This window comes from Papilio polytes, unplaced genomic scaffold, assembly GCF_000836215.1.
Source record: "Papilio polytes unplaced genomic scaffold, Ppol_1.0 DF824158.1, whole genome shotgun sequence".
Classification (NCBI taxonomy): Eukaryota; Metazoa; Arthropoda; class Insecta; order Lepidoptera; family Papilionidae; genus Papilio; species Papilio polytes.
In genome coordinates, this window is record NW_013525046.1 from 1269877 (window position 1) to 1287317 (window position 17441).

The following is a 17441-nucleotide window of genomic DNA, read 5'->3' on the forward strand; positions in this document are numbered from 1 at the left end:
AAAACTACTAGTATTATTATTAGAAAGAATTATGTGAATAAATTAAGCAATTTTGCTATATTCCATTAATCTGTTTAGTAAATACTATTTTACCCACTTCCAGGTATCCCATGTGTTTCATTTCGCTGCGAACATAAAGTTCAATGAACCGTTGAAAGTAGCTGTAAACGATAACGTCGAAGGAACTAGAAGAGTTTTGAATTTGTGCCATCTTATGAAAAACATTGAGGTATGTAACGAAAAGAAAGGTTATGTTTCTTTAAATGTATCACTAATATACTGAATACAATCCAGCGTAGATAGCGGCAAGGGTTTCGCATGGGACCTTTGACAACAAATGTAATTCTACGTTATTTCTGTTAAGCAATAATTGATAATAGATGGCGCTGACACCAGTTGTAAATATTTCATGAATTTAAAGTAAAAGCATATTTATATTAAATAGTAACAGGTTTTTGTGAGTAAGTTAATTGTAAAATTATAATTGATTGATTTTCAAAAATATTGTGGATGAATATTAACGTACTGGCCGCCAAGAAAACCATAAACAAAAATGTATTAGAAAAAAAAAACAACGAGGATTTTAGGCGCGAATGAGAGTGCAAGATGTGAAGCAAACAATGGAACATCTTTGTTATTTAACAATGCAATGTTATCAATTGTGTAAAAAGTGTTAGCAAAGTAGAGATTTTATCAATGGTACATTCATACAGTTAGACTTTTGAAAGAAGAGAATAAAATGCTAATTTCTGAAATTACAACAAGGTGCCTTCTAGTTTGTTCATAATTTTTTCAACGTTTCCAGGTGTTCGTGTACGTATCGACTGCTTTCTCCAACACAGATCAAACAGTTCTCGAAGAAGTCGTGTACCCACCTCCCGCGACCGTTGAAGAAGTCAAAAGGTTGATAGAAGATGATCTTAACGAAGAACAATCTAAGAAATTACTATGTAAGTAATAAGTAAAAAAAACATGTCTTCGATTGTTTTAGTTTTTTTTTTTTTAATAAGAGGTAATTTTCGACAGTCATGCACCAACAATGAAGGAACTGTATTTCTGTGGAATTATATTTTTATTCATTTAACACAGAAAGTTATTTATGTAACAAAGGTTTTATATTTTTAATAATCCTTTTTTCCCATACGACTGATTCTTAGATGCTATAAACAATCTTGCTATCATACTAATATTATAAATGCGAAAGTTTAAATGGATGGATGGATGGATATCCATCCAACTCTAACAAACATCCATCCGGATGTTTATTAGAGTTTGTAACCTAAACGGCTGAACGGATTTCGATGAAATTTGGTATAGACGTAGAGGACATTCTGGAAGACCACATAGGCCACTTACTATTGTTTTTTTTTTAAATTCCAAGCGGACGGAGTCGCGGGCGAAAGCTAGTAATATTATAAATGCGAAAGTTTGGATGGTTGGATGTTTGTTAGTGTCTGTAGCCTAAACAGCTGAAGGGATCTGGATAAAATTTGACAGATGTAGAGGATAGTCTACACATAGGATATTCACTTTTGTTTATTTCTTAATTCCACGCAGACGGAGTCGCAAGCAAAAGCTAGTTTACCATAAAATAAACATACATCTTGTTGTGTTCATAAATATTTTAACATGCTATAATGTGTCTTTCAGGCGGCAGACCTAATACCTATACATTTGCTAAAGCGCTTGCAGAATCTGTTGTGAACGAAGAACACGGGAACATTCCTACTATTATTGTCAGACCATCTATTGGTAAGCTTAATTATCTCTTAGTTTTACTTAAATATATTTTACTTATACAAGTTAACAATTATTTCTTCAACAAGTTAATAAAACCAATTCTTAATTGGAGATTATAATTAACGGGTGAAATTGATGAAAATACTTCTGAAAATACCAGAAGTGATTGAACACGAATTAATAAAAGACCCTATCTATACTAATATTATAAAGAGGAAAGATTGGTATTTTTGTATGTATTGAAATAACACAAAAAGTACTGGGCCCGTTACAAAATTTTCTTGCGCCATTAAAAAACTACGTTATCATTGAGTAACATAGGCTATACTTTTTATTTTCGCGCGCCCGAAGTCGCGGGCAACAACTAGTTTCCAATATATAGCAGCGATTATAGACAACTAGTTGTTGCTCGCGATTCCGTCCACGTGAAATTAAAAACGATAAAAACATGGCTTATGTTGATTAATGACGACATATCTTTTTAATGGTGAAAGAATTTTTGTATTTGTCCCAATAGTTTTTGAGTTAGATACAAAAATCTAAAAATAAAAAATCTTTGCTATTTGTAATATAAGTATAGATAGGGTAGGGTAGGGGTAGGTTTGGTGGTAGTGGTGGTTTTATAGTGGTAGTGCCCGCTTTAACGTCTTAGCACTGCAGGGCCGGCACGCCCCCAGTAATACCACGACCACACAGAAGACAGGCGTGAAATGGAAGCAATTCCGTGTTTCGTCCGTTGAGTGTGGTGCCGGAGGCCTAATTTAAGTCCCTTTCTCTTTACCACCCTTTTCTTATAAGGAGAGGATGGGAAGGGAAAGTGGATTTGACGGTGGAGGAGATGCATAGGAAAGATAAATATCCGCTTTTTGTGCGTCTCCTCCTCTGTCGTATAAGTGTAGGCAACGCATCTGCAATTGCGGATGTCTACGGGCAGCGGTTGCTTCGCCATTTTGGCGGATTCAGGTTGCCGCTTGCTCGTTTGCCACCTTATGTTATAAAAAGGGATAATAGAACTAAAGTCAATCATTAAGAATTATATTTTTAATATACCATATATTTCAGTATCCGCGAGTGTAAGCGATCCAGTAATGGGTTGGGTGGACAACTGGTTCGGCGCAACAGCTCTTATGACCACTATAGCGAAAGGCCTCAATCGAATAATAATCAGTAAAAGCAGCAATGTTATAGATCTCATCCCAGTCGATTATGTATCGAATCTCACGGTTGCTGCTGGAGTCAAATCTAACAAGTACGTTTATAAAAGTTCCAATTAGTTACATATTCCAGAAGGAACGCATATGAAGGGGTACTTCCTTTTGTTGTACGTCCTCTGTAGAAAATAGCATTAAAAATATTTTTGTCTGTCTGTCTATCCGCAAGCCGCGTTTGTTCCGGTAATCTCCGTAACGGCTCGGCCGATTTCGACCGAACTTTCACTGAAGGGTAGCTGACATAGACGAGCATAGGTTACATTTTTTATCGTGATATTGCGTAGCCGAAGTCGCGGGTAATAGCTAGATAAGTAATAAAACTCAATATAATTTCAGATCAAAGGAAGTGATAGTGTACAACTGCTGCACCAGCGCTGAGAATCCATTGACGATGGGAGAACTCTCCGGACTCATTACTGAGGATAGCGTCAAGAATAATTTCAGTAAGTTCTTTGTATGAAATAAGTACATTATTGTATATTGTACTGTTTGTACAATAGACTGGATAAAACTACATTTCATATAAGCGGCTCATGCGCTTTCGCTTTTGTATGGTTTCACGTGTCCGATTTCCAATACCAGTGCACGATTGCTACACTAAATAAGCGGCTGATGGATATAGGAACATTTTGAATCGAGACGCGGAACAAAACATATACATTGCAGCTTATAAATGTTTTTTTTTTATAACATAAGGTGGCAAACGAGCAAACGGCCACCTGAAACCACCGAAATGGAAAGCGACCGCTGCACGTAGACATCCGCAATTGCAGATGCGTTGCCTACCCTTCATTGACGGAGGAGAAGACACACATAAAGAGGATATTTCCCCTTCCTACGCGTCTCCTCCACCGACAAATCCACTTTTCCTTCCCATCCTTTCCTCTTAAGAAAAGGGTGGAAAGGGAAAAGGACTTAAATTAGGCCTCCGGCACCACACTCATTAGACGAAGCACGGTATTGCTTCCACTTCACGCCTGTTTTCTGTGTGGTCGTGGTATTACACCGAGCGAACCTGCCCATTCGTGCAAAGATGTTAAAGCTCTATCACTGTTAAAAAAAATTCTTTCGTCTTTACGAAAATTAGTCGATTATGAATACATGGCTTCGCTTTATTATTATCTATTTGTGTCCACTCCCTGCTATATAATTAGTGATTTGTGGGAAGAGGAGTTTGTCTTGCAACAAACAAGGCAATTTTTCCTAAAGAGCCACACCGCATATTTCCGCGACTGTACATAACTATTCTCTTTGCAGGTGAGATAATGAAACCGTCATTGATATTCACCCAGTTTGAGTGGCTGTTGAAAATTATAACATTATTTATGCAGACGATACCAGCTTTTGTAGCTGATTGTTGGTTACGATTAGCGGGAAAACCACCAAGGTAAACTTTTAAACAATTTGTAGAAATTTAATGTGTTTGTTACAGTTTCAAATATCTTTATTTTGTCTATATCTTTACGAGAATATGCGAAAAGTAATTAAGTGTAGATCTCTCACTACAGCAAGTTATGGCCGTAGTGAAAGGCATTGTTCGACAATGCCTTAAAAATAAAAAAAATAAAACATAATTATTTAAGAGAGAAAAAAATGTAGCCAGTATTTAATTTTTTCCAATCTTGTGATATGTAAGAGGGACCTTTTTAGTCTGCCTTTAACCCGTTCTTCGAAGGCATCAATTATGATTATTCTGCCTCACATAAAACTAACACAACTTTATGTAAAGCTTTGCAGCCAGTTTCAACTTATAACTGTTATTATTTGACTTTCCAAAAGAAGGAGGTACTCAACTCTGTATGTTTTTTTTTTATTAGATTCATGAAAATGCAAAACAGAATATCTTTAGTTCGCGACACTCTGCAGTATTTCACTTCACGGTCTTGGGAAATGAAATGTGATCGTACGAGAGATCTGTTCGCTTCCCTTTCGGTGAATGATCGTCTTGAATTCCCCTTCGACCCCGCACTTATCACCTGGTCTAAGTATATACCTATATACTTTATAGGTATAAGAAAATTTATGTACAAACAATAATTTAATAACTAAATATTGTATTGTAAACGCAAGAGCGTTTTGAATGATCCTAACATTGCTTAATTATTATTACTGAAGGTAACATAAGATTATTTATTTAGTATTGTTTTAAATTTGATTTTTTTATTTGAATTAAAAATATAAATAACAATAGTTTATGACAATATTTGTAATTTGATATGCAATAAAAATTCATTAAAAATTCGAGTTTTTTTTAAACTTACATTGAAAATGATTTGTTAATATTTATACAGAGTTTTTAATTTATTTAAGTTGTACTTTACACTATTTTGTATAATCTTTTAAGTTTATGTTTTAGATTTTTTAAAAATAAAATGTCATACCAAATATAAACTGTATTTTTATTCTAGAAAACTGTAGCTTGTTGGATTACCTCGTTACAAAAATAAACCTAACGAAGCCGTGAAACTAGTAAACTTTCAACAAGCAAACAGTGTCAACAAACTCCTTGTTAATATTTTTTAATCACAATTTTGTACTGCATTTTTATTTGCAACTAACTATAAATAACTTGCTAACAGATAAACATGGCGGCCATCTTGGTTTTTCACAAATTAGAATAATTTTCAATTTTTAATCTAATTCATTTGATACCCATATTGTGGTTATGTAATACGTCAGCCATTTTGTGACGGCGGCCATCTTGGATTTTTCATAATGCATTGTACTCTGCTATACAAGACTATAATTTAATCTCCATCTTAATTAATTTATTAAAAAAAAACTATTTACATGTCTGTGTTATTTTTTTCTTTTTTAAAATGTAGGTTTCTAATTCTAGGTTAAGGTAAACGCAGACAATGCGAGGTTTATTCGCCGCTGCTTTGTTACAGCTGCCTCACAAAAGGTAGGCTTTGCAATATGTAGGAGTTAACAATAGGCTGAGTACATTATGAACAGAACCGTAGGTTTTCTTAGATTAATACGATGTGTCGTCCAGACTAGGCCGGTTTAAAAAGAATTAAGAACTAGCTGTTGCTTGCGACTTTGGCCGCATGAAATTGAAAAAAAATAATGCAAAAGGAGCTTATGTTACTCACAGATAAATTACCTTTATAACGGTGAAAGAATTTTTAAAATCGGTCCAGTAGTTTTTGCGTCAATCAAATACATACAGACATCATAAAATACATTTTTCTCTTTATAATATTAGTATAGTTAATACAGATAACAAAACAATCTGTACACAAATCTTATTTTTTTTGGTTCACCGAATAGTCGACGATCAGGTTTATTACCAAGGTATAATAAATAAAAACTCAGTTGAAATTAATCACAATTTTCATTATGATATAAAATTGTAGTACGAGAAAATGTAACTTAAAATCTTCGATAATCGAATAACACTACGAGCAGTATTGAGTTTTGGAATTAGTACCATAAAATTAAGTATTATATAAACTAGGAAACAGTTTATACATAAGTGTAAATATACGTATCGTAAAAGCGTTATCAGTTCAAGGGTCAATGATATATCGTGTTGATAATTTGTTCACACTGCGCTGTTTAGTCTAATTGAAAAGATTTGATTTAGTCTGTAAACATTTGTTGAAATAAAGTGTTGGTTCAGATTCTGTGAAATACATTAAATAAAGACGAATTAACATTAATAATTGTTTATTTATAATCTAGAATTATTGTTCGAAATGAGTTCTTTGTTGTTAAATTTGATTCTATTGTTTAATGTGATATGTGGATTTGTACCAGAGAGTAACGAAGATGATTTCGACCCTATCATATATTACCTGTTAAATGGAAACGAAACAGAACTTTTCGAACCTAATATTGAAAGTAATATTAATTTAGGTATGTATATTTTTATTGTCAAATTTTATATATTTAGGAGTAGGGGAAAGGTTGGTTATAGTTAATTTAAACTATGAAAAGGTGAGTTGCATTAGCCGTGGATTTTAACTTCGAAATATTTACACAGGATTGCTTTGTCAGCCTTTTCATTCTCTTCTAGCTGTTGCTTGCAACTTCATCCGTGTGAAATTGAAAGAGAATTTAAAAAAAATGAGATAGCTTTTGTTATTTACTGATAACATAGATTTTTAATGGTGAAAGAATATTTGAAATCGGCCCAATAGTTTTTCAGTTATTTCAATACATAAAAAATCCAAATGTTTCCTCTTTATAATATTAGCCATTAAAAGAAAAAAAATATATATTTGAATGTCTTACTGTCAATTCATAATTACTTCTTTGTGAGTATAATTTTTCTGTCTATTTTTATTTTTCAAAGATAACGAGCGGGTTGAAAACATTGTGGTAATGCACTTAATCTAAAACTGATGTGTTGTTGATATTTTATGAGGTCATTGATACTTTGACATTTACTCGTATGTTCTTTAATTATAAAAAGTCAAAAAAGGTCCAAGTAATTATCGTCTTTGTTGATATAGAGTTCAGTGTCATTGACCTTGAACAAAAAAACATCTTGGATTGTCTTTAATGTAACGAACAATATTCGTTTCGTCTCCTTGTCTTAAAAATGCAATATTTTTTTAAAACATAAGGTGGCAAACGAGCAAGCAGCCACTAGATTCCGAAAATGGCGAAGCGACCGCTACCCATAAACATCCGCAATTGCAGATGCGTTGCCTACCCTTCATTGACGGAGGAGGAGACGTACATTAAGAGGACATTTCTCCATCCTATGCGTCTCCTCCACCGTCAAGGCCAATTTTCCTTCCCATTCTTTCCTCTAAAGAAAAGGGTGGAAAGGGAAGGGACTAAAGTTAGGCCTCCGGCACCACACTCATCAGACGAAACGCGGAATTGCTTCCGCTTCACGCCTGTTTTCTGTGTGGTCGTGGTATTACACCGGGCGAGCCGGCCCATTCGTGAGAAGATGTTAAAGCGGGCTCTACCACTGTTATTTCTATATGTATTGAAATAACTCAAAAACTATTGAGCCGATATCAAAATTTTTTACATCATTAAAAAGCTATGTAATCAGTGAGTAATATAGGCTATATTTTTATCGCTTTTTAGTTTCACGCGAACGGAGTCATGAGCAACAGCTTTTACTATAGATTTAGAAAACTCTACGAGAATGGTATATATGTTTTAGGTGGAGAACCAATGTTTTCCGGAGGATTATGGAAGTGTGGGATATGTCAAAATGTCACTGAAAGTCAACTAATATATAGTGAAACAAACGAAGTGGATACTAATATAGATTACGAAGATTTCCTTCAAGTTCAGGTTAGGTTTTCAATTGTTATCGAGCTGTGAGCGCTAAAGGTCCCGTATAGGAGTGTGCAACGTTTTAGCAACCGTTTTCTTTAAAATTGTATTCCATCTAGATTCTTACTAACGCCACGATTATAAAGATTAAATTAAGAACATTGTAGCATAAGATTTACAATAGATTATATTGTACAAGTAAAAATAAAAATTCAGTTTATTTCATTCAAATCATGATAATAACAATATCAAACTTGTTTTACAAAACCAGTTGTGGTAAATAAATTTTCACAGTGTTATTGTTGTTGATGGTTTATCACCAACGTTACGGTAACGAATTTACACTTCGTATTAAAACAATTAGTATATCTTTGATGGATCTATTAAGGCGGGACACATCAGTAGCTGGAATACTTGCATGCCAATAACTGGCGCAAGTAATACGATTTTTAATTTTAAGACGGTGACTATACTTGACATTGGCTCCTATGAGTGACTGATCAGATTTAATCCAATGAGGTGTCATTCGATTTTCAGCCTTCTTCTGAGTGTCATAGGGGTTATATGCACAAATATTTATTTTCATATCTTCAGGTTGGACTTTCCTTCGACGAGATGCGCTGTATTACAATAGATTCTGACGATGAGAGCACGGTAGCGAGGGCGTCGGGGGACTGCGCGGGTCCTACTGTCACACTAATCGTTGCTGATTCGAAACGTTTTCTTGTCAAGGTCTACGGGAATGACCACGGGCATGCTTTTACTCCATCAAAATTAAATGCTTGAAATTGTCTGTGTAAATCATTATCACCTGCTCACTATACTTCCCCACTCAGGGGCTCCGTGCCTATTCTATGTTAGGGGTGACTAGGCCATAGTCAACCACGCTGGCCCAGTGTGGGTTGACTTGACACATATCTTTGAATTTCTTCTCCGATATGCATAATGCATCACGTTGTTTTCCTTCACCGTAAGAACTTCGGGTAAATTATGTAGATATGATATTCGAAAATCTTATTAGTATACGGCGGGATTCGAACTTAAGACCTGTGGATTAAAAGTCAGGTGCTTATCCCCTGGGCCACCGACTCTCTTACGGCCTCTCTTGTTTGTGTATGTCAGAGTTATTCTTAGCTAAATAAAAATTACTTAATCTTCCTTTGTTTGATTTGAATTTATCTAGTAATCTATTTTACATAAAAAAACTGAACAATTGTTCTGCTTGTCTCAGAGACAATATAACTTGACTTCCCAGCATTTAAATGATATAAAAGACGATTTCAATGTAAATTATATTCTGTCGGTTTTATACGACTGTGTTAATGCATTGTGCAGTCGCTAACGTTGAAAATGCTTCGTCGTTTACTTTACCCAGTGTCTGCTGATTTCAAATTAATTGAAGGACAACTTAAATGTTTCTCTAACATGCATACAACGTCAAAAACAAGGTAAATGTTTTAATTATTTTGTAGCAGTATTAATATTGAATCAGGATTTTATTGACTTGTAGGACTTATAGAAAATATTCCATGTGTTTTCGATATTACTGTAGAAATATCAATAGTTTACTCTATATCCTGAATAATCATTTTATATTTAACTAGCTGTCGCTCGCGACTTCGCCCGTGGAATTAAAAAAAATTATTCCAAGTTTCTTACTGATACCATACCTTTCTGATAGTGAAGGAATTTTAGAAATCGGCCAAGTAGGTCTTGAGTTATTTCAATATATACAAAAATACAAATCTTTCCTCTTTATAACATCAGTACAGATTAATAAACTATTAAAATTCTGAAACAAATTAGTAAATAATACCTTAATAATAGAGACTCTTTTGGTTTACATAATAATCACAGTCTTTCTCGTAATAGGACAGATGTGTTGCCAGAACATCCTAACACTTGTACACCAATTGCCGATTTTTATGCAGGAAAATCAATTTTGATTACTGGCGGAGCTGGCTTTTTAGGAAAGGTACTTTACTGTTTGTTTACTTTTCCTTTTTAATACATAAAGTTACTTTATTCCACCTTTATCATACATTTTTAGGTTTTTATAGAAAGACTACTCTTTAATTGTAGTGAAATAGATAAGATTTTCGTTATACTTCGAGAAAAGAAAGGTATTAAAGCTGAACAAAGACTACAACACATAACAGAAAGTCCAGTAAGTATAATAACAATTTTCTACTTTTAATTAAATTTTAGATCTAACAAACTTAATATTTCAGCTCTTTTCAAAATTGAAGGAAACGAGACCAAAAGATTTAGATAAAATTGTTCCTATAGAAGGTGATATGGAATTAGAAAGATTGGGTCTAAAAAGTGATGACCAAAAAACTATTTTAGAAAACGTGAGTTCTTTTCTATACAATTTATGTTTGACGCGTGAACTATATTATTTGGTTGGTATACATGGAGTCCGAGAAGCACAGTCTATTTACATACCAGAACCAATAGAGAGATAAACATGGTCCTTCAAGCCGGATAAGCGTCTCAAACTCCGCTATTTTATTACACCAACCAAGTATACAGTCCAGGCTCTAAATACATGTAACGTGCTGCGTCATCAATTTTAATGTAATTGTGGCATTTTTAGGTATCCGTGGTATTTCATTCAGCCGCTGAAATCAGATTCCACAAACCATTGAAGCATACTTTAAAAGTAAATGTGGAAGGAACGCGAGAGGTTTTGAAATTGTGCCGTCAAATGGATAAAATGGAGGTCTGCACCTTAACCATAACGTATATTTTCATCAACCAGTGTTAGTCTAAGATCCTCTGCTTCTCGCATGCAGTGACTTTCAGCCTTTGAAAGTCATTGGTCTACTTGGAAAGGAGGCATTCTAGCGTCATGTTGTCGTATCTGTATTCATTACATTTTTAACTTTTTTAGGCATTTGTATATGTATCGACAGCATACAGCCAGGCTGAGAGAAAAATAATAGAGGAAATCGTATACCCACCGCCTGACAAGCTCTCAGAAGTGTACAAAACGCTTGAAAGTAACAACAGCACAAAGGAAATGAAACAGATATTAAGTAATTATTATTAAAATATTAATAATAAAATAACAAAGTTTAGTAAGTGTTGATGATTTGATTTACAAATTTGCAGAAGGCAAATTCAGCACATATACATTTTCAAAGGCAATGGCTGAGTCGCTGGTCGCAGAAGAACACGGAAATGTGCCTACGATTATTGTACGGCCTTCTGTAGGTAATGATTTTTAACTCTATGTATCCTGCTGCTGGTTAGTATACTGGAGGAAGGCGGTAGAGGATAGATCACTGTGGCAAAATTTAAGGGAGGCCAGCACCCAGCTGTAGGTGATTTTATATATGTCATAAATTTTGGTTTAATTTTAGTTGGTGCGATATGCGGCGAACCACTTCCAGGCTGGGTGGATAACTGGAATGGTGCTACAGGATTAATATATGACTTTGGCAGAGGGGTTAACAAAGTATTCCATGGACAAAGAGAAACGATTACCGACATGATCCCTGTAGATTATATTGTGAATTTAGCAATAGTCGCAGCAACGAAATGCAGGTAATGTGAAGATTTTATTTTAGACTCGTTTAATCAATGATTTTGAAAATTAAAGAATTTGTTTTTCAGCGATAATAAAGATGTGAAAGTTTATAACTCCTGCTCAAGTTTAGATAATCCTTTAATTTGTGGCTATTTAAAGGATAAATGTGCTGAAGCCTATCGAAAAATACATAATGGTGAGTGCTGATACATAAATAAAAAAAATCTTTAAATTTCTTTTTATCTTTTTTGTAAAATTATACTTTGATTTTGGTCGCAATGGACATATTTTGATATAGGTATCACAGCATTTCTTAACCTTAAATGCATCTCTGGACTTAATAACGTATTAATATATAAAGGCACTTGGTCAACGTGGTCGGCTATGGCCTAGTCACCCTAACTAGGGTAGGCTGCGAGCCCCTCGGTGGGACGTATAGTGAGCTGGTGATGATGATGATTTTAAAGAAAGTATTTTAATACTTTACATACCGAGGTCATTATTATTAACTTCAAGATGGTTAAATATTTCAGATAACAGTACAGCGAAGGCGTATTTCTTTAAGTCACCTTGGATGGTGTCAATTGTGTGTCTATTATACCAAATGGTGCCAGCTCATGTAGCCGATTTCTGGTTGCGATGTCGAGGAATGGAACCGCGGTAATTATTACGGCAGACCTTTTCTAGAAATTGACATAGAAAAAGATTTAATATTAGAAGCTGTGATTTCCAATTATGAATGAGATACTTGAGTTTTTTTTAATTTATTTTGAACTGGCTTTCGCCCGCGATTCCATGTGTTCTTCGAGATTATCCTCTACGCCTTAGCGAAATTTCATCGAGATTCGTTCAGCCTTTTGGGCTACATCCATCCATCTAAACTTTCACATTTATAATATTAGTGAGATTAATAAGGGATCGAAAAAATCTAATTATTATTTTAGTTATTTACTTTCCGTTAAACGATTTGCCTATTTCGATGTGAGAGGTGTAGTTCCTATCTTGGTTCTAGTCGTAGTAAGTTAGTGGAGTGGTTTATTTTAACAGTTGCCTTTTCTAGATATGTAAAAGAACTAAAACCAGCGATAGTACGTCGAGATCTGCTCAAGAAGTTAACGTCGATGTCGTTCTTCTGGAGAACAGAACAGACGCGAAGCTTGTACGTGACATTATCACAACAAGATCAACGACAGTTCCCGTTTGATCCAAAAAATGTATCTTGGGATGAGTATTTCGAAAATTATTTCAAAGGAATTTATAAATATTTGAACGTTAAAAAGTAGCAATATATATGTGAACGACTGGGAAATATTATTTGGAAATAAAAAAAATGTTTATTTGATGTTCTTTCATTAACAAAATATGTTACAACTGAAGATACTGTACTTCATTCTATAACGTAAATGGGAATGATTGATTCATCATCATCATCACCAGCTCACTATATGTCCCCACTGAGGGGCTCGGAGCCTACCCTAAATTAGGGTGATTAGGCCATAGTCAACCACGCTGGCCAAGTGCGAGTTGGTCGACTTCACACATATCTTTGAATTTCTTCGCCGATATGTGCAGGTTGTATCACGATGTTTTCCTTCACTGTAAGAACGTCGGGTAAATTGTGTACATAAGAAAATTCGAAAAATCGAAAATCACATTGGTACAGCGTAATTCGAATCCAAGACCTGTAGATTACAAGTCAAGTGCTTAAATCACTGAGACACCGCACGCTCTAATGCTTGAATGCTCGAGTGCTTGATTGATGTGATGTAATTACAGAACGACTATATATCATCAGCCTTTGGCTGCCCACAGCTGGGCATAGGTCTTTCCCAATGTCTTCCACAGAATGTGTTCCTCCGCCTTCCGCATCCGACGACTATATATGTTTGGATGAAATTTGGCAAAGATGTAGAACATAGTCTGGAAGATGTGTTCTTCTTAAGTTTTTTTAATTCCACGCAGAGTTGCGGGGAAAAGCTACATCACAAATTACTTAATTTTAAGTTCGAATTAAATTAATATTTAAAATACGAGTGACGGAATCGCACTTATTGTATCGTAGTTGTCGTGAAATACAGTTTAGTTTGTGTTGTCCTGTCTATTAATATATATTTGAATGTCTTTGTTTTATCTACATCACGATTCTTTCGCGAACAAGTGATTATTGCCCAAGTAAGAGTTTTTATCAACACAATACATATTTTATTTATATTACAAATTAACTTTGTCTACTTAGTATGTACTCGTATTTATGAATAACTTTAACAGCGCACACATTTGAATAAACTATCGAACAACTGTTTAGTCTCACTTTGATTCCTATGATCTTATACGAAGGTGCACTGCTAGATTTTTAGTTGTGCAATTAAATTGTTGAGGCTGCGAAACAATTGACAATCGCACAACAGTTGTGCGATAGTTTAGTCCAAGGTCTTATTCTATCTATCTATACTATTATAATAAAGCGTAAACACACACTTTTTTGTTTCCTAAGATGTCGGCAATTACAGCATATTTTTGAATAATTCTTTTTTTAATGAAAAACCCTACACTTACGTCTCGCTTTAGGCTATATATTTTCACGCAATTAAACTTAGAGGGTAAATATTTTGGATAAAAACCGTAATGTGGGAAAGAGACCATAATTTGTTGCCAACATCAAGGAAGCAAGATTGCCATTCTTTGTCATCATGTCATGTCATTTTGACATTTGCTATTGATAAATAAATGTAAACAGTGAAATTTTTTTTTTAATTTCACGCGGATGAATCCGCACGCGAACAGCTAGTTCTAAATATAAAATATAGAAGTATATAATCTGAATATATCTATTCTAAATATAAATAACAATTTTACAATCTTCCATACACTAGATATGTAGATTGTGCAGATTTTAACAATTTCTTGACCATCTCTTACATAGTTGTTTTTAATGACGGGTAAAGAAACAAAATTGCATTGTAGTGTTGATAGGCGTCGGTTTTAACAAACGCGTACTATCTAGATTTGAAAAATATTCAAGAAAGGATAAAGAGTACTTGAAACTTGTGTTAAATGTGGAAGAGGTGGTGCTTGTTAATCGAAGTCCATTGTCTCTGCTTACCCCTGTAAGTCACGGCTGTGAGTTATGTTGTTGGCATTCATTTTTAAGGCATTCTTTTGTTTTAAAAACTGTTGTACAGCTTTAGCGTATGTAGTCATATACTCGGACCAATTGATGTTATACATATCAAAGGGAAAATCCAATCTATCTTTTTCTGATATATTCTTGTAAATGTTTAGAAGTTTGTCAGTTTTGAATATCCAAGAGTTTCTATTAAAGTATTCGTATTTGTTTCGGGTCCATATGAATTTCTTCTGCAGTTTCACGTATCTGTAAAGAAACTTACCGTAAGTATAGTTTCAAGTAAATAACCAAATAAACATAAAAAGAAGTGTCTCTAATATCAAGATGATGTATTTGCGTTGCTAATAACGAAAGACGCATTCAATAAATTTTTGTCTTTATGTCAGTTCGCAAGCCGCGTTTGTTCCGGGTAATCTTCGCAACAGGGGCCTATTTCGACCGGACTTTCACTGAACGGTAGACATAGACGGGCTTATTATTGGTTACTTTTATCTTAATTTTGTTTGGCCAAAGTCGCAGGTAACAACTAGTATTAAATATTTAGGTAATGTTTGGTATAACGGTAACTTGTAAAGACTTACATCTAGAGTGTACATAGCATGTTTCCCTCTGCGAATGTACAGTTGAGAGAATCCGCGGTGTTGTGTTTACAATAAAAAAGCCTAGTTCCTTACAACGAGATAAACTCCGCCACTTCTTACAAATAAATAATTTAAACACTAATGAGTAGCTCAAAAGAAAGTTGGAAGATTGTAATGAAACGAAAACTTACGAAGTTATGTTCTTGTAATAACTACTTGTTGCTCGCGACATCGACAGCGTTAAATTTATGAAAAAACTAGCTTTCGCGCGCGACTCCATCCGCGTGGAATTAAAAAAAAAACAAAAGTATATAGCCTATATGTTCTTCCAGACTATCCTTTAAGTTTATGCCAAATTTCACCAAGATCCGTTCAGCCGTTTAGACTGCAAACTCAAACAAACATCCATCCATCTAAACTTTCGCATTTATAATATTAGTAAGATATAGCCTGTGTTACTCTGATAACGTAGCTTTTAATGGTAAAAGAATATTTGAAATCGGCCCAAAAGTTTTTGAGTTATTTCAATTCATACAAAAATAATATAAGTATAATACAAATCTCTCTTCTTTATGATATTAGAATAGATGTTATAAAATACCTTGGTCGATCTCCTTTTAATGTAAGCAAAATATCATAAATATACGCAGGCAGTAATTGTGTTATAAATGTTACAATATCACGTGTTAATTTTGATTCTACAACAAAACATTTAGGAAATCTCGAGTCATCTGAAACATAATAATAATCAGAGTTTAGAAAAAAAAACACTATATGATAAGAAAGATGAATTATTTAAACCTACTACTACTAAACTAAACTACTAAACTATCGCACAACTGTTTAGTCGCGCTTTGATTCCTATGAGCTTATATGGAGATGCACACTACTGTCTTTTAGTTGTGCAACTAAACAGTTGTATTGGCTAAATAATTGACAATCGCACAACGGTTGTGCGATATCGCAAAATTGTCTACCCACCACAAATTAGACAGGTAAATTTTTTTACTAACTGAAATTATTTCATCTTATTTCTACAACTAGCTGTTCCCGTGAGACTTCATTCGCATGAAATAGTAAAAATTGTTTTATTGATTACATTTGTCAAATTCAATTCCAAATGTAAAAATAACAAACATGACATGATAACAAAGCATGCAATTTTGCTTCCTTGATGTTGGCAGCAACTTATGGTCTCTTTCCCACATTAGGGTTTTTATCCAAAATATTTACCCCCTAAGTTCAATTGCGTGAAAATATATAGCCTAAAGCGTGACGAAAGTGTAGGACTTTTTATTAAAAAAAGAATTGTTCAAAAATATGCTGTAATTGCTGACATCTTAGGCAACAAAGAAGTGTGTGTTTACGCTTTATTATAATAAGTATAGATAGTGTAGATAACAAATATACTTACTTGAAGTAAACTTGATATTCGCTTTGTTGAAAAATTTAAATATTTCGTCCAAATGGATGGGATTTATCGAACTGGTTCCACAGTTGTACACAGCCAGTTTGCTGGAACAAATAATTGTTATGTCAGAATCAAGAATTAACCGTTACATTACGTGATACGAAAACGTAATAGTTATTCTTGTTTTTTTTAATGTTCGAACGAAAAAAAACTGTGACTTTTAAAGCCCGTTACCTCGAAATGTTCTGATAAAACTGGCCGTGAGCAAAACATAAACTATACAGTTCAACTGACATACAATCACAAATCTTTATCTGGTAACCTTACTATTGTAAATGCAAAAGTTGATATGAATGTTTGTTACAGTCGCATCCTAAACGGCTAAACGGATCTCGATAAAAATTGGCAAAGATGTAAAAAAAAAAATTTGGGAAAATTTGCAAGACCGTCTTAAGACCTGTCATGATTATGGATCTGAATGCTGGGTAGAAAAAGGAACGGATGAAAGGAGACTACATGTGACAGAAATGCGAATGTTAAGATGGATGTGTGGGGTAACACGAATGGATAAGATACGAAATGAGTA

At 34.1% G+C, this 17441-nt stretch overlaps 4 protein-coding genes across 6 annotated transcripts in view; 3 read left to right on the top strand and 1 right to left on the bottom strand.

Moving 5' to 3' along the window:
* LOC106111654 (fatty acyl-CoA reductase 1-like) overlaps positions 1 to 5077 on the top strand; it is a 50150-nt gene extending 45073 nt beyond the window's left edge. For all 3 annotated transcript variants that reach the window (XM_013293796.1, XM_013293795.1, XM_013293797.1), the window contains 7 exons: positions 104 to 229; positions 806 to 950; positions 1651 to 1752; positions 2803 to 2989; positions 3288 to 3394; positions 4209 to 4338; positions 4769 to 5077. In XM_013293796.1, coding sequence (XP_013149250.1) covers positions 104 to 229; positions 806 to 950; positions 1651 to 1752; positions 2803 to 2989; positions 3288 to 3394; positions 4209 to 4338; positions 4769 to 4988 — 1017 coding nt within the window. In that variant the 3' untranslated portion in view covers positions 4989 to 5077. The remainder of the gene's footprint in view (positions 1 to 103; positions 230 to 805; positions 951 to 1650; positions 1753 to 2802; positions 2990 to 3287; positions 3395 to 4208; positions 4339 to 4768) is intronic.
* Positions 5078 to 6565: 1488 nt separating this feature from the next.
* Positions 6566 to 10164, top strand: LOC106111655. Its single transcript, XM_013293798.1, has 4 exons — positions 6566 to 6815; positions 8086 to 8219; positions 8796 to 9649; positions 10079 to 10164. The coding sequence occupies exons 1-3, from the start codon at positions 6656 to 6658 to the stop codon at positions 8985 to 8987; spliced, it is 486 nt and encodes a 161-aa protein (XP_013149252.1). The 5' UTR covers positions 6566 to 6655; the 3' UTR covers positions 8988 to 9649; positions 10079 to 10164.
* Positions 9552 to 13028, top strand: LOC106111490 (fatty acyl-CoA reductase 1-like). The gene is made up of 11 exons (XM_013293609.1): positions 9552 to 9649; positions 10029 to 10176; positions 10252 to 10368; positions 10433 to 10555; positions 10801 to 10926; positions 11098 to 11242; positions 11319 to 11420; positions 11570 to 11753; positions 11823 to 11932; positions 12270 to 12396; positions 12797 to 13028. The coding sequence occupies exons 1-11, from the start codon at positions 9552 to 9554 to the stop codon at positions 13017 to 13019; spliced, it is 1503 nt and encodes a 500-aa protein (XP_013149063.1). The 3' UTR covers positions 13020 to 13028.
* A 1600-nt stretch (positions 13029 to 14628) lies between these two features.
* LOC106111491 (fatty acyl-CoA reductase 1-like) overlaps positions 14629 to 17441 on the bottom strand; it is a 6331-nt gene continuing 3518 nt past the window's right edge. Inside the window, exons 7-10 of the mRNA XM_013293610.1 lie at positions 17090 to 17144; positions 16859 to 16959; positions 16046 to 16175; positions 14629 to 15109 (exon numbers count right to left, since the gene is read on the bottom strand). Of these exons, the coding sequence (XP_013149064.1) occupies positions 14836 to 15109; positions 16046 to 16175; positions 16859 to 16959; positions 17090 to 17144 (560 nt within the window). The 3' untranslated portion in view covers positions 14629 to 14835. The remainder of the gene's footprint in view (positions 15110 to 16045; positions 16176 to 16858; positions 16960 to 17089; positions 17145 to 17441) is intronic.